General features: G+C 33.6%; 1 protein-coding gene and 1 long non-coding RNA gene across 3 annotated transcripts in view; both read right to left on the bottom strand.

The window, feature by feature from the left end:
* Nucleotides 1-2,378, bottom strand: part of LOC136270243 (uncharacterized) — a 36,231-nt gene extending 33,853 nt beyond the window's left edge. Inside the window, exons 1-3 of one of the 2 annotated variants that reach the window (XR_010707989.1) lie at nucleotides 2,209-2,371; nucleotides 1,907-2,026; nucleotides 669-767 (exon numbers count right to left, since the gene is read on the bottom strand). This is a non-coding gene — a long non-coding RNA (uncharacterized lncRNA). Of the gene's footprint in view, nucleotides 1-668; nucleotides 768-1,906; nucleotides 2,027-2,208 lie in introns of those variants that run through there. The other variant, XR_010707990.1, reaches the window with a different exon arrangement.
* A 17,567-nt stretch (nucleotides 2,379-19,945) lies between these two features.
* LOC136269797 (carbohydrate sulfotransferase 15-like) lies at nucleotides 19,946-21,805 on the bottom strand. Its single transcript, XM_066065025.1, has 4 exons — nucleotides 21,693-21,805; nucleotides 20,593-20,764; nucleotides 20,282-20,425; nucleotides 19,946-20,182 (listed from the first exon to the last, which is right to left on the bottom strand). Exons 1-4 carry the CDS (start codon nucleotides 21,803-21,805, stop codon nucleotides 19,946-19,948), a joined length of 666 nt encoding a protein of 221 aa, XP_065921097.1.

The following is a 21,805-nucleotide window of genomic DNA, read 5'->3' as shown; positions in this document are numbered from 1 at the left end:
AAGCATGATGGATAAGAAGTATATATGTCAAATAGGCGAACAAATGTGCAATTTTAAATAAAAAATGACATTTTCAAAAATTTCATTCAGTAAACATGAACAAAAGCCCCAGGTGGATTCGAACTCATGACATGCGGTTCACAAGCATGATACTTCAACCATTGAGCTATGACGATGCACATCTGAATCGATTGATGCAAACAGTTTAACAAAACATTTAAATCGTCAACTTGTGATGTAGTGTCTTAAAAAGTACCGGTATAAGTCTCGGTGTAGTGAAGTACCTTAAATTAAGCACGGGTACCAACTTTTTCAAATGTAAGGGTAAGCTCTGCATCATTACAAAAAACTCTACATTTCAGGATCTAATGAGCTAGAAATGAAGTTACAACATCCTCTTCAAATAACTACCAATATTTAAGGTGGATCTCTACACCAAATAAGTGTAGGAGATTTTTGTTGCATGCATTTATTACCAATACTAGGCACAGAATTCAATAATAATAGACCTCAAAATACAATACACTATTTTCTAGAGAATTTTTAAAATATCAGTCTGGTTCCAGATAACCCCATATTTATCAAATTATTAAACATTTCTGTTTTAAAAATCTTATGAAAGTGAAATGTTATTAAGTTTAGAAATGAAAAACAAAAAAAATCATGAATGAAGTTTGTATGATTTTTATTGGAATCCACATAAATATGAAACTAAAATATAAAAAAATTCTTTTAAGGCAAACTGCTGGACAAAATCCCACAAAAACCTGAAAATATAAACAATATTCGTTGGTTAGTAGGATGAAGAAAAGAAATTGAATGAAATTGAAAAATTAAAGGAAATACTTAATTATTGCAAAAATCTTGGTATAAAAGATCCTGTTTAAGAGTTGTCTTTCTTTATTTTACATGGTCTCAAATATCTTGGGATCAATTTTTTAATTGATAAAAATCACGAAGAAAAATTAAAAAAGGAACAAGTCTTACTAAATATGTAGATATAAGATTAGTAGTGCTCATGATAATGTTTGAAGCTGAAAAATTATATTTTTGATGAATGCATTATACCGAGCGCAGCGAGAGGCGGGCGAAGCCCGCCTCGCGAAGCGAGGATTAATGGTAACACGTATATATAAGAAAATCAGTGAAAAATGAAAGTTGAATCAGGGGTACTAAGGCCAAAAAAAATTTCTTCCAGCCCTGGGCGCCGCCATATTGGCAGCCATTTTGTTTTTAAAAAGTTAGTTCGATCATTGTTTGACTGGTACTTATCGATGTGTATTGCCCCTAAACTCGATTAAAATTTTCTAGTGTTTCAATAAAAGGTAATTTGAATTAAAAGAAATAAAAGAGGACACCAGATAAGCTTTAATAGTGCTTCAATCAAGAAACACGACTAGTTCTATGTATATCTTATCAAATTATCAGATGGAAAATAAAAAACATTAACATCAAGGAACTGATCTTTTAGATACTGAATAAAGTATTCAATTTTATTACCGCGTTATTTATATGAATTTAATTGATAAACAATGAAAGAAGAAATTTAAAAAAAAGTTCGGAATAACGTTACTCTCTTCGGCTATTTCCGAAGACAAAACGTGTACGTTTTACGTCTGAAACATGACGTCATAATGTAGACTGAGCACGCGACGTTTACTTAAACTTTAGCTAATGATTTGAGTAGGCAACCAGGCGGATCCTACTGAGTGCGTTTCAAATAAATTTTGTTCTACAAAAATCAAACTGCACTGTGTTAAATCTGCGCTCGGTCCAACGGTCACACCGTTTACATATTATATATTTAACTCTTTAAAACAAAATATTAGTAGTTAAATTGTCTTTTATTTTTTTTTTATATACAAAAGCAATTATAAACAACAACCATACGCATATTAATACATACATTAGATGTCCATAGTGATACACATGCATGTGTGGAAATGAAAAACATGCTCCTTTTCAGAATTCTGTCTTTTCCTCATTTGGCCTGCAAATCCGGGCCTCCACTGCTATTGCTACCTAGCTGTATTTATTTTAACCAAAATACATTAGTTTAATGTCAAAGTTTCAATGAAAGTCTTTTACTGCAAATGTTTTTTTTTAAATTTGGGAAGTTAGGATCAATTCAAGAGATCGTACTACGGTACTTTCGTTTTATATTCCTCATACATATATAGTTTAAATGAAAATTTGACATCTGCTTACCTATATCGATAATCCGCCACATATGTATGATCGTCTGTTGCAGATGACATGACAAAAATGTATTGCCAATAGCAGCAGAGCAGGGAAACTGTATATTATTTAGATTCCACGTTTTCCGTACAAAACAGCTGATAATCAATGTTAGTTAAAAGCTTTAAACAGGAAGAAAATTCGGTCATACTAAAACACGCCTGCCGAGGGTCATACTAAAACACGCCTGCCGACGCCTGCCGGGGAAAACACGCCTGCCGAGAGAAAACCGCACGCCTGCCGTTTACCTGATGGATTATTTTAATATTTTCTTTGATATTTTATTTAACTTAACTAAATTAAGTATCATAATAACAAAAAGTTGACTTTATATTGATTATTTAGCACAAAATTAGCAAAAATGATCAATGTTGGTAAAGATAGATAACTCTTACGTAGAATTCATACGCCTGCCGAGGAAATCTAGACGCCTGCCGTTTATTTGATGGATTATTTTACTTTTTTCTTTGATATTTTATTTCTTTCAACTAAATAGATGATAATAGAAATCAAAAGTTGATTTTATATTAATTAATTAACACAAAATAAGTAAAAATCGAGTAAGCTGATCGCTCTTACGAAGAAATCGTACGCCTGCCGAGGAAATCTAGACGCCTGCCGTTTATTTGATGGATTATTTTACTTTTTTCTTTGATATTTTATTTCTTTTAACTAAATAGATGATAATAGAAATCAAAAGTTGATTTTATATTAATTAATTAACACGAAATAAGTAAAAATCGAGTAAGCTGATCGCTCTTACGAAGAAATCATACGCCTGCCGAGATAATGTATACGCCTGCCGTTTATTTGATGGATTATTTTTATTATTTCTTTGATATTTTAGTTTACTTAGCTTAATAATTGATAACAGAAATAAAAAGTTGACTTTAAATTCGTTAATTAACACAAAATTGGTAAAAATCGGTAAAATAGATAACTCGTACGCAGAATGCATACGCCTGCCGAGAAAATCTTTACGACTGCCGTTTATCTGATAATTTTTTTTTCTTGGATATTTTATGTTTCCTAACTAAATACATGATCAAAGAAATAAAATGTTATTTTGTATTCGCTGTTTAATGAACAATATTATTAAAAATGTTCAAATTCTGTAAAGAAGACAAAGAGTTCTTACCCTGCTTACGCCTGCCGAGACACTGAGTTGTAAGCCTGCTGATTTAATCATTTATCCATGTCTTTTATTTTTATTTCTTGAAAAACTTCAGCTTTTTACATAGTTATCGTTATACTTTATTAGTGTTTTCATACCCTTATTCTTTTGTTGCAATTAATTAAAGATATATTACAAACTCGAATCAGGGACATATGTACTGTTATGATATACATGTACATGACTTTTGTATGTCTCTGCTCGAATTTTAAGATTAAAGATGGTCTCTAGTTTTTCGAAGAACCCTTAAATTATGCATGTATTTTACGTATAATCAAAATATTTTATGTTATATATTCATACGATCTAAAAGAGGTGTCTGAAATAAGAAGGAAAGTATACTGATGTGAATATGTAACATGGAGTCAAACTGTAAATACTGTGTTAGGTGAACATGTAAATACAAAATTCAAGACATGTACGTAATGGAAATTAATATTTACATCAACTCAATTAATTCAAAAGATGCAATTCGACAATTTCATTTCTTTAGAGAAGTGGACTGGCATAACCTTTATCCGTGTATGAAGGCTATATAATGTAATTCTTAAACAAACAGGATAGCGTACTTAAATTGTGTAAGCATTCCAGATTTTATAAATAGTTATGCTCCTAAATTATTAATTCTAGTAAATGTATATGGGGAAAGGTTAGACTTTTTAAGCAAAGTGCATTTACATTTTCGTACACAATTAGTTCTGTACAATGTTTATAACTGTTTACATCTTGAAAACTTTTTCATCTCAAGACATTCACTGCCTAGTTCACCAAACTATATCTAAATCTCTAGATTCTGATTCTGTTTCGCTGCGTTTTTAAAATCAAATATTTACATGTACAGGACATTCATAAGCCAGTAGCAAAATTTTACATTGCATGATATCAGTGTAGCGGATAATTATCCATTCAAGGGAAAGAGGGGTAGGGGGGTATCAGTTTGAATACTAGTATTTAAAAAAAACGGCTTTTTTAAAAAAGAAAATCTAACATAGACTCAATCATACCCCACTATAGACTTTTGAAACCCAATACACGCTTAACCTTCCAGTGATGACTTATTCTGTTCGTAGAAGAAAAAAAGCAGACTTATAGAGCATGCAATTACCAAATCAAAGCAGAACTCTGTATGTTGATTCAATATTCACAATCAATATACTGGTATAATTATTGCAGCTTCATGTTCAGTATATGCTTTATTTTGAGGTTATCATTCAGTATTAAGTTCGTTTCATTTTCCCAAGCTGATGAAAATGTGACCGGGTTAAAATTTTACGATTTATGGTCTCAGTTTTTAATGGAGAAAAAAAAAGAACCCTGGTTTAACGTTGTAAAGTGATTCGAATCATGTCAATATTCTTGGTTATTATATAAGCCTGGACTGTCTCGTAAATAATAATGAATGATAATTTCCCCTACAAAATAAGTTTTGTTTTTCTGTATATTTTATAAGCTTCTCGAGGATATACATCGTCGGATACCCACGGGTGATCGCGTCTTTTACTTACTGATAAGTAGGTATAAGTTCAAAGGCTATACATAGTATCCATACTTAGGAAGATCGACTCGTTCATAACTATTTTTCTCAGTCACCTAAAACACATGAGAGAGAGAGAGAGAGAGAGAGAGAGAGAGAGAGAGAGAGAGAGAGAGAGAAGGGGGCTTGTGTACAAGGTGTGTGCTTCACGGTCGTCTTCCAATATACAGGTAGGTAAGGTCTATTGTTTCTTAAGAGACAAAAACCCGTTCAATCCACACAGAATACACAAGAAACTAACACGTGTATGTATACACGTGTATCAGTAGAGCAACGATCATTAGTTATCTTTGGATATGTAGCCCCAACCCCGATTCGCCCAAAATATTATAGCAAAGAACATAATGAGTAAATTATTTTGTTATTCGTACATGATTTGTGATAAATTGAGATAAAAATACATTAATTTGTATGTGCATGTTCAGATTGTGGTCCCGTTTTTTTATTTACAAAACTGTGAGTGTAACCGTTTGAGGGATAGTGAAGTGAATGATATTGTAAGCCATATGGTATGATTATATATGTTACATTAAAGTTTTAAAATTCAGAGAATTTAAAACTATCTATAACTTGTTATAGATAGTTTTAAATTCTCTGAATTTTAAAACTTTAATGTAACATTATAGATAGTTTTAAATTCTCTGAATTTTAAAACTTTAATGTAACATACAGGCACGTAGCATCAGGGGGGGGGCCAGGGGGGGCCTGGCCCCCCCACTTTTTCTCGCAGCAGCACATTTTTTTAAATTTACATAAAAAAAAATGAATTATAATGGTGTTGGCCCCCCCACTTTTTTGGAAGTTAGTAAAAAATTGGTATGAAAATTAGGAAATGAGTCGTAAAATTGAAGTTACCGCCCCCCACCCCACCCCCCCCCCCCACGGATTAGGAATTTCATGATTTGGAGGGGAAAAAAATTTGGTAGGGAAGATTTTTTTTTTTGAGCTGAGTCTACCCCCCCCCCCCCCCCCCCCCCCCACGGATTAGGATTTTGAAGATTTTTGGAAAACTTTAAATTTCCCTTTTTTTGCTTGTCAAGATTTTTTGGATGGGTCTGGCCCCCCCACTTTCAAAAACGATGCTACGTGCCTGACATATACATTGAAGAATCAATAATTACGAATGCATGCATTATTCTTTCTTTTTCTTTTTTTTTTATCAAAACCTCCACGACCTACGATTAATTATAGTCAGTATGGTTGATTAATATAAAAATTGTCGGGAAGATATTTTACGTTCATTAAGTTCAAAGACAACCGATCTGCATAGAATATCGGGTTCATTTTTGACTCAGAAAATTTTTACTCATGAAATAAATTAAAACCGAAAAAAACCACCACGTTCAGATGTCGAACATTTGGAATGTGAATGTCTTACGCTTACCGACTCGCTGCAGTTTTCTCCATATTTTTATCGAATTTTTTTTATTGAAAAATACATGTACTAGAACAGTTGAACGCAGGTGCAACTACATTTATTATTATTTTTTTCTCTTGATATTTGAATTGTTTCCGTTAATGAAGAGAGAAAGAAAGAGAGGGCAGTGGATGGAAAAGACGGAGAGAGAGAGAGAGAGAGAGAGAGAGGGGAAGTGAAAGAAGGAGAGGAGACAAAGATAGAGGGAGAGAGATAGAGATGCAAGAAAACAGCTTAATTTCTTCCTTTAACACGCAAACAACTATATACACGTATGTACACGCCACATTTCTAAAGCCCTCTCCTTTCTCATAAGGGTTTCCATGTATAGGAAAACACAATTTCTGTTGGTTAACATTTTTAAAACACGATTTTTTATCCAGTATTTAGAAAAATTTTAAACAGGATTGTTCTATAGACCATACTTGATCGTGGAACAGTATCATAGATCGGTCCTTGTGATCAGTAAGCTGTCGTAGATTAGGATATTTCAATATCAATGTTCTTGCTAACAATAACAATGTTAGTATTACTCATTAACATCCATCAAATATTTATATCAGTCACCATTCATTAATTTTTGGGAGGTAGATCTAAGAATTTTTCTTTGGATTTGTAAATGATTTTCACTCATTCTTTTCATGCGTGGATCTACTCGGGGGGGGGGGGGTAGAGTTACCCCCCCCCCCCCGGTAAAACACAAATTTCTTACGGAAGTGGGGATGACGGAGTCCCCACCTCCCTAGGAAAATATTTTTTTTACATACTAGTAAAATCACCAAATATTTGCCTCGACACCACCACCCCCCCCCCCGGACAAACCTAAATGCTAATCCCCCTCCCCCGGAAAAAAATATACTTGATGCACACGTTTCGTGTTACGTTTTAATATCATTGAAATCTAATTGTTATGTCTTTATTCACTCACTTGGTAAAGTTTAATGAAATATTGTTTGAAAATACAAGATTATCAATTTTTTGCGTTAAGCGAAAAGTTATGATATTGATTAATAGTATCCTTCTTTACAACACACAAAGTTTCATTTCATTCTTATTCTATGATCATGTACACAGCTGACTGAAGAAAAAAAATAATGAAAAAAATCATTAAATGCAATAATATAGGTATTCGACAAGCGTAAAAGCGTACACATGTATATTCCTTGGGCGTTTTGTATCTATAGACGTGTTGATAAATTTACCCTGTATTTCTATCATAAAAAGCTTCTGTGACAGGCGCAATCAAAATATTAAATTATGATAGAAAACAAAACTTTGTCAAACTTAAAAGGGATGACATACATACATGTATTATATCATACTCGTATCACCCGACTTCATATAATATGATGAATCAATAGCAGCAATAAGTAAAGTTTTGAACATAATTATAAGGCAAAATGTTAAGTCTATATATAGCAATCTTAAGTAATTCATAAATTAATTTATACAAATAAAAATGACATAAATAAAATGGCAAGCGTGCATATTAGTCGTAAGATTTCTACATAAGAGTTTTCCCTTTATTTTTAAGCCCATCGCAATTTTTTTCCTTTTTATCTATGCTTGCTATTTAGTACAGTAAAATAAAATACTAACGTAAGAAAAATATTAAATCATCTTCAGGTAAACGGCAGGCGTATGGATTCCGCGTATATTTACCCATGTTTTTTTTCTCATGTTGTGTTAATTTAAAAATGTGGTTAATTTTTATTTAATCTGATCATTTATCAAGTTACAAAACATTAAATATAAATAAAAAAATTCAAAATCATCCACCAGCAGGTAAAGCGGCAGGCGTGTACTCTTCTCGGCGGGCGAATGCATTCTGCGTAAGAGTTATCTATTTTACCGATTTTTACCAATTTTGTGTTAATTAACGAATTTAAAGTCAACTTTTTATTTCTGTTATCAATTATTAAGCTAAGTAAACTAAAATATCAAAGAAATAATAAAAATAATCCATCAAATAAACGGCAGGCGTATACATTTTCTTGGCAGGCGTATGATTTCTTCGTAAGAGCGATCAGCTTACTCGATTTTTTCTTATTTCGTGTTAATTAATTAATATAAAATCAACTTTTGATTTCTATTATCATCTATTTAGTTAAAATAAATAAAATATCAAAGAAAAAAGTAAAATAATCCATCAAATAAACGGCAGGCGTCTAGATTTCCCCGGCAGGCGTATGATTTCTTCGTAAGAGCGATCAGCTTACTCGATCTTTACTTATTTTGTGTTAATTAATTAATATAAAATCAACTTTTGATTTCTATTATCATCTATTTAGTTGAAAGAAATAAAATATCAAAGAAAAAAGTAAAATAATCCATCAAATAAACGGCAGGCGTCTAGATTTCCTCGGCAGGCGTATGAATTCTACGTAAGAGTTATCTATCTTTACCAACATTGATCATTTTTGCTAATTTTGTGCTAAATAATCAATATAAAGTCAACTTTTTGTTATTATGATACTTAATTTAGTTAAGTTAAATAAAATATCAAAGAAAATATTAAAATAATCCATCAGGTAAACGGCAGGCGTGCGGTTTTCTCTCGGCAGGCGTGTTTTCCCCGGCAGGCGTCGGCAGGCGTGTTTTAGTATGACCCTCTACAGGCTCTGAGAACAAACCTCTTACCAACAGTTCGTCAGGTGACACTTTCCGCTGTCCAATATGTCTTGAAGAGGTCAGGAATCCAAAGTACCTGTCGTGTCTTCATACTTTCTGTGAATCGTGTATTCAAACATATATATCGAGTACTGCAACGTGCCATGACAGTTTGAATACAAAGACGATTGATTGTCCGGTATGTCGAAAGCGCATCGATGCTCCCAGGAACGACATTTCAGACGAAGAGTGGGCATCTTCCTTACCCCAAAATAAACTAATTGTAAGCATGTGGATGAATTCGAACCCCGACAAGGAATTATGTAAGTTTTGCGAGCGAAAGGAGAAAAAAGTGTCTGCTACACATTGGTGTAAAGCATGTATGGAAACCATCTGCGACGAATGTAAGGCTCTGCATGAAATTGTCCCAGTTCTTCAAAATCACAAAATTGTCAACATGACTGATACTCAGGTTTGTGAAAATGATGTTGAGGTTGAAGAATTATGTCTTGAACACAAAGGCAAGGTGATTGATGCATTTTGCCACCAACACCAGAAGTTATGCTGTTGTATTTGCCTTGCTAGTCACCATATATCGTGTCAGCGGGTGCAGGTTATAGCAGATATGGTCGTCGAAAAAGAAAGAAATCATGTCCAAAATATCATTTCAACATTATCTGATTTGGAGGAAAGTATTGAGAACATGCAACAAAAAGGTCGTGAGAAAATAGATCATATCAATTCAAAGAAACTAGAAATTTGTTTGAAAATAGACAAAGCCATCACAGAGCTTAAGACTTTAATTGAAGATGCCCATACAGCATTGATTAAACAGTTTGAACAGACACACTCAGACTCTATTGGAAACTTAGAAGTTGCTTTTGACGAATTGAAACGGTTTTCTACCACAGTACGTGAAACCAAAATACTTTTGCAGTCAATGCTAGAGAAGGGTTCTCCCAAACAACTGTTTGTCACTAAACAAAATCAGCTCGCTCGAATTGATGATCATATTTCTCGTTTAAAATCTTTGGATGTTTGGAATTTTCCTGAAGACTATACCCTGCCAGACTCTAATTTCTTGGATCAACTTTTTAATAAGAAGAAGCTGGAAGGTGTAAAAATGTCAAAAACTCCATCTGGAACGATTGAGACAATTCTACAGACTGTTCAAAAAGCTACTAGCAGCGATATCATGCGAAGAAAACATGGTGCCTCAAAAAAGGACTGGATGAAAGTTACCTTTAAATTAGTATCCCAAGTGACTGAGTTGTCAAAATGGACATTTTATGGTATATTCACCCATGACACAAAAATTCTTTTTCCATCGCAAAGGCCTCCTTCGCTAAACATTTTCGATATTAGTGAGCCTATTGGAAAATGTGTTCACACTGAAGAGTGCCAGTACACACCGTACGGTCTGTGTCACTCCAGGGAAAACGAGAGCTTGAATGAGGTCTACGTGTCTTTCCAAAACTTTGTCGTTCTTTATTGGATTGATATTAGAGACAAGGTTACATTTACAAAACTCCGAGCAATACAGTTAAATAAACCCATGCTAGCAATTTCATGTGGACTGACCACCATGTTCTCTGCAAATAACTCAAAAGCATTTATTTGTTCTCAGGATTTCACCATAGAACATGAATCACCGTATAGGAGGGGCATCACCGATGTCCCGCTTTTAGCTTCGTCGTCGGAGTCTGATTTTCATTGTTTCACGGCAGATGGACGCGTGGTCGTTTCGGATCGAAATGAAAGAAATGTTTTTCAGAGTGAAAATTTTCAAGGATAATGTTTCAGGAAAGCATTTGCTTACACGGCAGTGTATTATTCTGTATTGTTTCCAACCGTTATTCCCAGGCAATGCATAAAGAAAGCATTTCATTGTATAAAGAAAATTGGCATCTCCTATGTACATTTGGTTTTCCTTAGGTTTATGTAATAAACTTGAGGTATATGGGAAATTTAAATTTGATTTTAATTGAAAGTGGTAGGCAAGGGTCATATGAATCCGGGTTAGAGCAATATTCAATATATTGCTGATATAAAGAAATTTAATTTGAATGTTAAATGATATACTAGTAATCTGCCATTTGAGTAGTATCATTGACAGGTTGTATTACTTAAATTTTGCATTAACTTTAAGTTATGTACATGGAAACATAATGAACGAATGCAATTTATTTCATTTGGAAAAATATTAAAGAATATGGATGTACATTGTGCGCATGCATGTAAACAATGTACGTAGTCGCTGGAAACATTGTAATTCTTAGGAATACTTGGATAATCCATAGGTAGCCGATCAACATGCATACTTTCCAACAAATCAAAAGGGCGTATTTATTCCAATGCCCGATTTTTGCTGGCACCTAGTTTTCTGTTTGATGTATATTTAAAGAGTGTTTTATCTCGTTACATCTACTTGAAAGTCTTAAAATATATTGCTTAAAGATGCTTACATGTAATTTGTACAAATTTCTTTTTATTTTGATATGATATTTATAGATTCGCAAATGAACCCGAATTAGACATATTGAAACAACATATTATTACTTGCATGTATTAGGAGTTCGACGTCATGGTTTATGTGTCTGGTATGGTGAGGGGTCAAATACCAGGGCTCCCTCAGCGCCTTGTTCTGTTTGATCATCAGCTAAAATCCCACATATCCATCAAAACTCTGTCCTCAGAATACCCAGTTAATAACATTAAAGTACCTGTACTAAAGGTAAATATGAATTTTATTTACAGAACTTCCAAGCCAATCGTGTATAAAATGTTAACTAATTATTTTATATAAAATGCGTGTATTAATTTGAGCATTTAGATCAGATAGCCATTTTTATTCATGTACATGTAGATTAGTCTCGTTCAACCAGACGCTCGGTTGTCTCCGTAAATCCCCGACGAGCAGAGATTTACGGAGACAGCCGAGCGTCTGGTTGAACGAGATTAACATGTAGATTAGTTGGATTTTACCAGGTATTAAGTATTAAGCCAATCCCCCCTTTTGTTCCGAATTAGAAATTTTAATAGAGAAAGGAATTTTTAACAAACTGACCTCACCCCACCCCCACCCCTTCAAAAAAACAAGAGGCCCATGGGCCACATCGCTCACCTGAACAGCAGTTCCTTGTAACATTACATTTCGTAGCATATGCTTTTTCTATTTTAAACATTGAACCCCTTTCTGGGGACCCAGTTATGGTCCGAGGTTTATGGTTAGCTTGAACAACATAAACAGTAACATAGGAATGAACATCAAGAAAGATAACTCTTGGTTCCACTACATTAGAGTTTACACAATTTGAGGATCCTTGCATAATAATCTCACAAACTGTAGCATTATAGTTCTCAAAAAAACCTTTTTAAAAACATTTTCAATATATCTTTCTATGTTAAACTTTGAACCCCTCTTGGGGCTACAGTATTAGTCCAGGGCTAAAGTTTTAATTATTTGGAATCTACATTATTTAAGGATGCTTGCATAGTTATCTCACAAGCTGAAGCATTATAGTTCCCTAGAAAAAGATTTTTCAACATTTTCCCTCTATATTTCTATGCTAAACTTTGAACACCTCTTGGGGCCCCAGTATTAGATTGAGGTCACAGCTTTTATAATTTCGAATCTACACTATTTGAGGGTGCTTACGTAGTTATCTGACAAATTGATGCATTGTAGTTCTCGAAAAGAAGATTTTTAAACATTTTCCATATATACCGGTACTTCTACATTTAACTTTAAACCCATCTTGGGTCCCTAGTATTAGTCCAGGGGTCACTATTTTAAAACTGTCGAACCTTCATTATCCAAGGTTGTATGCATGATAGTAATCTCACAAATTGAGGCATTGTAGTTCTCGAGAAGAAGATATTTTAACGTTACCTTTATATTTCTATAATAAACTTTGACCCCATCTTGGGGCCCCAGTATTGGTCCGGGGGTCACGATTTTACCAATTAGGAATCTACATGAGCGAAGGCATAGAAATTCCACAAACTAAAACATTGTAGTTCTTGAGAAGAAAATTTTTAAACTTTTCCTTTATGTTTTTTAAAATGTGTAAATTTTGAACCCCTCTTGGTGCCCATCAATTGTCCGGGAGTTACAATTTTTTGAATCTACATTATTTAAGGATGTACATGTATGCATAGTAATATCCCAAACAGTCGCACTATAGTTCTTGAGAAGAAGATTTTAAAACATTTTCCTATATATGTTAAAATCTAAACCCCTACTGGGGCCCCACTTTTTGTTCAGGGGTCACGATTTTTACAATCTTCACTATATATACAACCGTTTGTGTATGTACTGGCATTTTTGGTGAAGTGGTTTTTGAGAAGAAAATTTTTAAACATTTTTCATATGTAGTTCTATGTTAAACTTTGAACCCCGCCTGGGGCTGCAGTTTTGATTTGAGGGTCACGATTTCTACAATTTAGCATCTTCATTATACATACAAGCTTTTGTGTAAATATTGGCATTTCTGGTGCAGTGGTTCTTGAGAAGAAGATTTTTTAAACATTTTCCTAAGGTATATCTATGTTAAACTTTGAACCCCGCCTGGGGCCCCAGTTTTGGTCCGAGGGTCACGATTGTTACAATTTAGAATCTTCACTATATATACAAGCTTTTGTGTAAATATTGGCATTTCTGGTGCAGTGGTTCTTGAGAAGAAGATTTTTTAAACATTTTCCTATGTATTTTAATGTTAAACTTTGAACCCCGCCTGGGGCCCCAGTTTTGGTCCGAGGGTCACGATTTTTACAATTTAGAATCTTCACTATATATACAAGTTTTTGTGTAAATATTGGCATTTCTGGTGCAGTGGTTCTTGAGAAGAAGATTTTTAAAACATTTTCCTATGTATTTCTATGTTAAACTTTGAACCCCGCCTGGGGCCCCAGTTTTGGTCCGAGAGTCACGATTTTTACAATTTAGAATCTTCACTATATATACAAGTTTTTGTGTAAATATTGGCATTTCTGGTGCAGTGGTTCTTGAGAAGAAGATTTTTAAAGACATGCACCCTATACTTACTGTTTCGCAATTATCTCCCTTTTGAAAAGGGCTGTGCACTTTAATTTTACAATTTATAACCCCCTTTCCATAAGGATGCTTTGTACCAAATTTGGTTAAATTTGGCCCAGTGGTTTTTGAGAAGAAGTTGAAAATGTGAAAAGTTTACAGACGGACGGACAGACAGACAGACGGACGGACGGACGGACGACGGACAACGGGTGATCAGAAAAGCTCACTTGAACCTTCGGTTCAGGTGAGCTAAAAAGGAAATTTAAAAAAAAATGTGACTTTTTTGGAGACTTTGTTAATAATCATCGAGAAAATTAACATATACAAATATTTAAGAGGAACTACAGCCCACCCGCCCCAGGATTAAGTGTTACATATATATATATATATATATATATATATATATATATATATATATATATATATATATATATATATATATATATATATATATATATATATATATGTACTTATCTTTTTCTTATTGTATTAATATTTACACCCACTTCGTATTATAAACGAACAGTGCCGACGATTTTTCATAAAAAATTTCGAAAAATCTTGTTTTAAAACTAACAATCTGTTATTTTTTAAGGAGTCTAAATAATGGAGGGCCTTTCGTTTTTTGCGTAAAAACTACAATAGAAAAACTCTTTATTTTTAATTGTAGCTTAAACTATTTTAGTTTTAAAATTTTAAGCGTAGTTTATTTCATACAATTCTCTTAATACTAAGCCCCTCTACGTCTTTATGTTGTTGTTTTTAAGATTATGCAACAGTTATGCAATTATCACTGTCCATTGGTCATAAGTTATAGGTCACGTGACCCCTTATCTTTCGATGGTCCCGGACAGCGTCAGTACTATTCCGAATCTTCATACTTTTGTTTTGTATTGTAAATAAATCATGTGTAATATACACCGACTTTAGTGCACCTGCGATTTTTTTTTAATCTACTGTCTGGTTATTTTTAGGGGCAATCACATAACACTTGTGTATGTAATAATTATAGTAATGTATAAGAAGTTTCAGTTTTCAGCACTTCGAAGCAAATTATAAAATACTACAATATACATTTTCCTCATTTTATCATATTAACGTCATAAATCACAATAACAGCACCAACCTAGCAAGCATTGGAAAATTTGTTAAAAAATAATGTTCACTTTCAAAACTCCTACTATTTTATCTTTATTTTGTTAACTGTGTTCAATTTCATAATGATGTCAAAAAATTTCTTAAAAGGTGTAAATTTACGGTATTGGCATGCATTAGCAAAAGCATGTGCAATAAAAATTAAATTGTTATATGGTACTTAGTACATGTGCTATTAGCTTTCCCTGATCAAGGATTGGTTTTACCGTATGAACTTGACTTCATATAAAAATTCAGGATGTTGAACTAAAATTAAATACACAAAATCTTTTAACTATCTAATTACAAGTAACTCCGTCATTTACTTACGTAACTATATATTTTATCGAACTTATGTATTTAACATTGCATATTTGAAAATAAATTTTCTACTCTAGATGTACATGTATAGTATATGTCTCAACCTTCAATATCCCTAATCACCAATGAAGTCATCCATTCAGTAAACAGTGCGCTATTTGTATCTTTTTTAAAAGATGGCTATGATAAGATGCTTATGCAAACAAATACTGAAATATCTTTTGCCAAGAATTCACAATGCTATAAGTTGTATTTTCTACAATTTGTTGAATGAAAACACAAGATTCTATGCTGCTAATTATTATTTTTACAAATTTTATATCTAAATTTTTAAGCAACAGATACATATACTAAGTATGTAATAAATGCACACGATTGTCTTCATAAAAATAATGAGAAAAACTCCACATACTTCTTTCACACTGCGCTGTGTTTGCATGAAGGCATAAAGAATGTCCATAAATAGATCTTTCTACTGATTCACATAAAGTATAAATTATGAATATGGTGCTTACGATGTATGATTTCAACCCCGCGTCACTTACACACTTGCAATTTTTGGTATTTATAGTGTTCCATACTTTTTTAAAACGAAAGTTGCTCTACATTTGAATGATTTGAACGAGATTTTCTTTCTAAAATGGCCACTTCTGGGAACAAACCTCTCACAACTTGTTCGTCAGGTGACACCTTCCGCTGTCCAATATGTCTGGAAGAGGTAAGAAATCCAAAGTATCTGCCATGTCTTCATACTTTCTGTGAATCGTGTATTCAAACGTATATATCGAGCACTGCAAAATGTCTAGACAGCATGGATTCAAAATCAATTGATTGTCCGGTATGTCGAAAGCGCATTGATGCTCCGAGAAAGGACATTACAGACGAAGAGTGGGCAACTTTTTTACCCCAAAATAAACTCATTGTAAGCATTTGGCCTAATACAAAAATTGCCACCAAGCAATTGTGCAAGTTTTGCGAGCAAAAGGAGAAAAGTGTTCCTGCTAAATATTGGTGTAAACCATGCATAGCAACCATCTGCGACGAATGTAAGGCTTTGCACGAATTCGTACCAATTCTTCAAAACCATAAAATCGTCAACATGACTGATACTAAAGTTTGTGAAAATGATGTTGAAGTTGAAGAGTTCTGTTCAGAACACCAAGGAAAGATAATTGATGCGTTTTGTCACCAACACCAAAAGCTTTGTTGTTGTATTTGCCTTGTCAAACATCACAGATTGTGTGCAAAGGTAGAAGCTTTAGCTGACATCGGAACAGAAACAGAACAGCATGATGTACATAAAATCATTGAATCATTCTCAGACTTGGAAAAATGTATTGAGAATATGAAGGAACAAAATAAGACCAAAATTGTCGACCTCACTTTAATGAAACAAGAAATTTCTACTAATACAGAAAGGGCAATCCAAGAGATAACGACGTTAATTAAAGATGCTCATGCAGGTTGGATTAAAGTATTTGATCAGACCCACGCAGATTCAGTCGGAAGCTTGGAAATTGCTTCGGATGAATTGAGCCGATTTTTAACCACGGTATATGAAACAAAAATTCTTTTGCAGTCAATGCTTAAAAGTGGTTCCCCAAAACAGCTGTTTATCACCAAACAGAATCAGATCGCACGAATCGTTGAACACATTAATCGTTTGAGATCCTTGGATATTTGGAATTTTCCTGAAAGTTACACTCAACCAGACTCTAATTTCCTGAAACAGCTTTCAAATCAAGGGAAACTTGAAGATGTGAAATTGTCAAAAAATCCCTCTGGAACGATTCGTGCTATTCTACAGCCAGTCCAAAAAGTCCTTGGCAACAATATCTTGCAAAGAAAGCATGAAAATTCACAAAAGGACTGGATGAAAATCGCCCTAAAATTAGAATCCAGTCTAACTTTGACGGAGTCTGTTCATTATGGTTTATTTATTCATGACACTAAAATCATTTTACCCTTTGCAGTCGCACGGTCACTTAAAATTTTCGACATTAGCAAACATGATGGAAAATGTGTTCACACTGAAGAATGTCTGAGACCACCGTACGGTCTGTGCCACTCAAGGGTAAACGAGAGCTTGAATGAAGTTTACGTGTCCTTCCAAGACTATGTCGTCCTGTATTCGATTGAAGTCGAAGACACTCCAAAATTGACAAAACTTCAAACAATACATTTAAATAAACCAATGCTATCAATTTCATGTGGACTGACCACTATATTCTCTGCAAATGAATCGGAAGCGTTTGTTTGTTCTCAAGATTTCAATATAGAACACTGTTCACCATTTAAGAAAGGAGGGTCTCTAGTCCCGTTCATTTCTTCGTCTTCGAAGTCCGATTACCACTGTTTTTCTAAAAATGGCCAAGTTGTGGTTGAGGATCGAAACAATACAACTATTTTCCGAAGTGATCTATTCGCAGACTCTCTTCGCGGACTGACATTTGATTTGCGCGACAATGTTATGATATGTAATAGAAAAAATAAGCTAAAACAGATTAAATATGGTGGAGGAGAGAGCAGAGATTTAAAACTGGACGGCATTAGTGACTCATACAATGTCGTTCTTCACCCAACAGGCGAGAAAATGCTGGTTTTTGGCTTTAACAGAACATGTTGTGTTTACCAAATTGTTTAAACATCTTTGTAACATGCCAAGGATGCGTATATTTACATGTACATAAATTTGTGTTTAACCTGTATACATACCTATCATAGTTGATGTTTTTTGGATTGGTCTATCAACGACCATTTAAATTCATTCTCATAGCTTGTTTAAATATTAATTACTTTATTCTTATTTTCTAAAAGTCAGTTTATTTATCTAACATAAATAATATCATCATATGCATTAAACTACTATTACGTATATTACCTAGCGCTGAACATCTTACTATATAAATCATCCGCGTCGTCGCAAGTAGAATTGACACAAATTTATTAAATATAATTTCAAAATAATTTTTTCCATGAAAAAATATAATTCACTGTCAAATTTTGCAGAAAAACAATTTTAAACTATAGCCACTGAATATTTTAACCAACAAGGGAAAAAACAAAATAATAATGGCCTTAGGTTTTCGAACTCTGTACCTAAAAAGACAATTTTAGATAGTTATCTAAAGTCTGGTGCGCTAAGTTAGCCACAGAGCCATTCAGTCACAACTAAGTATTCTTTTTAATTCTGTATTGGACCTCAGCAAACAATTATAACGGACTTCTAATATTTTCTATAAACGTTCAATCGTTGGGATACAAATGAGATTTTTAGCGTACAGTGGGTCATCACTGCAAGTTTTTGTTGATTGAACTCAGCTTGCTCCATTACACTTTGACAAATATATGAAGCACAGTCCCCACTCTATGAAATAAGGAGCGGTGAAGTTAATTTTTTTTAAAGATTTTGGTATATTCACTCATTTAAATCAATGTATTTATATATTCCAATTATTCAACCGATTCAAGGGGTACAAATCCCCCTTAATGTAAATATACATCGTTTAAACCGAATTTTTGAAGGAGCTTACCAGATATGTATAAATATTTTAATCTTTCAAATATCTTATCCATCGTAATAGAGGCATTTCCCTCGCCGTACTTGCCCATCTTCTTTGTTCTGGGTTTTTTAAATCAAAAAGCAGTTAGCAATTTGTATTATTATACTTTCATGTTAAATACTGAAATCTGATTGGTTTCGACGCAGTTGATAATCCGTTCTATTACCCTCAGCGTTAGCAACACACTTGGCAACAGGTAACACAACGAATTGTTACATGCGCGTCAATTATGCGCGTACCTTTCGCCGTAGAATTCACGTCATTTCTATATAAAAGCAGTAAAAGTATTCTCTAAAATTAAGACATTCAGTATAGTAAAATAAATAGTGCCTGTTTGCCAACGCGTCGGTTGACAATGGTTTTCGAGGTGTCAATTTCAACTGTTACCCTCCCAAACAGGCAGTATTTATATATTATGATTGCCCCAGGATTGTTTAACCAATGCATGGAAAGTAAACATGAATTCAACAGAACTGGGAATTCTTTAGGTTACCAAGGCAAAGAGGCAACACTCAATTAAGCAGAAATTAAAGATGACAACTTATCACAGACTTGGAAAAGCATATCCTTTATTATTCAGTGGAAAAAACTATCTTTAGATGCGTTAATGCATTTCATTTTTGAAATAATTAAAATGAAATGCAAATATAAAGGAATATAGAAAAGTGGTGAAAGAACTATAGCTCTTTGTAATAAACATCTTAAGTGTGTGACCGAATCTTCATCCAAAGCTCTAAATTCATTGCAGCCACAATCTATATCTTTTCAGTGATTCCATCGGCAAGTGGCATCCTTGTGCAATGTCCCAAATCCATCTCTTGACTTTTTTCTGGGGTTTTTTTCAGTTGGGTTAGGTGTAGAATGGCATGTAGTCTAACACTCAAGTTTATTGTACATAATATGCACAAAGCGCTTGTCACCTTTTGTTTATCGTGGAATTTCGAAATATTTTGTTTTTGATGCCAATGGATTTCCAAAGAAAGCGTTCGTCTTTCAGTAACCAACTCAATTCCTCGATATCAGGACGATAAAGGTTTTCTAACATTACTTTAGTTTTTGTCATCATTGGTTGTTTCCCCAGTTTGTGCTTTGTAACGTACTCTCGTTTTGATGTCGTTATTTTGAATTTTGTGAGTTCCATTTCTTTTAATGGCTCTGAAAAAAGTAAAAATACTTCATACATGTACTGTAATTGATCGTGAAATCAGTGTAACATAAGATAGCTGGCAAAAAATGAATTTTACTGACTCACTTGAAGAAAATCGAACACACGCTTCATCACTGATGTAGTGTTTGCGAAGTAATCCTCAGTGCGCATGATCAGAATCTGATCACGTGGGAACACCGAGAGCCAGTCTCGTAAAAACACTGCGTTAAAGCCAAGCTGAATTCTTGTCTAAAAATAAACAAAGAAAAAATAGCGAATACACGTAAACTCTAAAAATTATTCGACTTCGAGCAGTTATAAGTGAATTTCGATTGAAACTTTTAGGAGTTGCAATTGAAAACTGAAAATTACACTGCAAAATTTGATTCAAGTTTTAAGTAAACAAAGTTTTCTACTTTATGTTTCACGAGTTTTGCATTCAGGTGAAAGTCAAACAAACAGCTCCGGAGACTTCTGTGTTCCTGACATTTCTTCAGGACATCGATGGCCCTAACGACAGCCTGGTGGAACGTGGTCCGATTCTTGCTGCGTTCTCCATTATCAATGAAATAATAATCAGAGTACAGTCTGTGAAGATAAATCTGCAACGTTAGTTATAACAATACAATGCTTTGGTTAGGGGGAGCTGCGTGAAGAAATTGCATGCTTGTATCCCTCTTTCCTTACGGTATTTGCAGCATTCAAGTTCCCAGTCGAAAACTTTTCATTTTCTTTTCACGAACCTTTTAATACTATAATTTTCGTTACATCTAATTTTCGAATTCTAGCCTTTTTCAGAAGAGTATTCAAAATTTTGACGGGTATTTGTCATCTGCTTACGGAAAAATGTCCATTTGATCTGTATTTCATTATGGACAGATTATGACACGTATGTATTTTGATCATCATATATCGCTATTGTTTATCTCATATTTATGTTCAAATCGTATGAAAAATATCTGTTAAAAGATGTATGGGTGAATGATAAGATTTATGACAAGTTATGGTGAATAGTTTATATAGGGTAATAAGAATCAGTTGCCTACCATAAGAACTTCTGTAAATAGTTGTAAATCTTATGTGACAAAAAGAGCATTTGCAAGAGTTTGGTGTAAAAATTTTATGTGAAATTCTTTTCACATTAAAAAAGTTTTCTTGATTTGACTAAATCATATCCTAAGCACTTTATGTGAAATTCAATGAATTAAAGCGATTGTATATGTTATTTAATTTGATCGACTATACTGATGTCATATTACATACTAGTGCACGACTCTTTATATATATTGCTTACACGGAATTTACAAAGACAGCACCCGTATCGATTTCAAATTAGTAGATAACTTGATAAAAGTTAATAACAGAAATAAAATTAATTCGGATTTCGTCGGTAAACACATGAGCAAATAATCGTGAATTAGAGGCTGGGGCAAAATAAAACAACATTAAATCTTTTTATACAGAGAGAACAATTGGTCAAGATTAAAATAACTAGTTTAATTGTATTAGTTTTTACCTGTCAACGGGATTTCTGAGCAGTATGAGGAGTTTGACGTCAGGGTTTCTATATCTGATGAGGTGAGGGGTTAAATATTGAGGCTCCCTCAGCCCTTTATTCTGTGGGATCAT

Source organism: Magallana gigas, chromosome 7 (assembly GCF_963853765.1).
Source record: "Magallana gigas chromosome 7, xbMagGiga1.1, whole genome shotgun sequence".
Lineage (NCBI taxonomy): Eukaryota > Metazoa > Mollusca > Bivalvia > Ostreida > Ostreidae > Magallana > Magallana gigas.
The sequence above is the reverse complement of the archived record's forward strand: the minus strand, read 5'-3'. Positions and strand labels throughout refer to the sequence as shown.

Excerpts from the sequence above, each read along its gene's own strand:
- LOC136269797 (XM_066065025.1), bottom strand. The coding sequence starts at position 21,805 with ATGATCCCACAGAATAAAGGGCTGAGGGAGCCTCAATATTTAACCCCT. Across the intron at positions 20,765-21,692 it reads CTCAGAAATCCCGTTGACAG|ACTGTACTCTGATTATTATT; the intron begins GTAAAAACTAAT and ends TTATCTTCACAG. Across the intron at positions 20,426-20,592 it reads CAAAACTCGTGAAACATAAA|ACAAGAATTCAGCTTGGCTT; the intron begins GTAGAAAACTTT and ends GTTTATTTTTAG.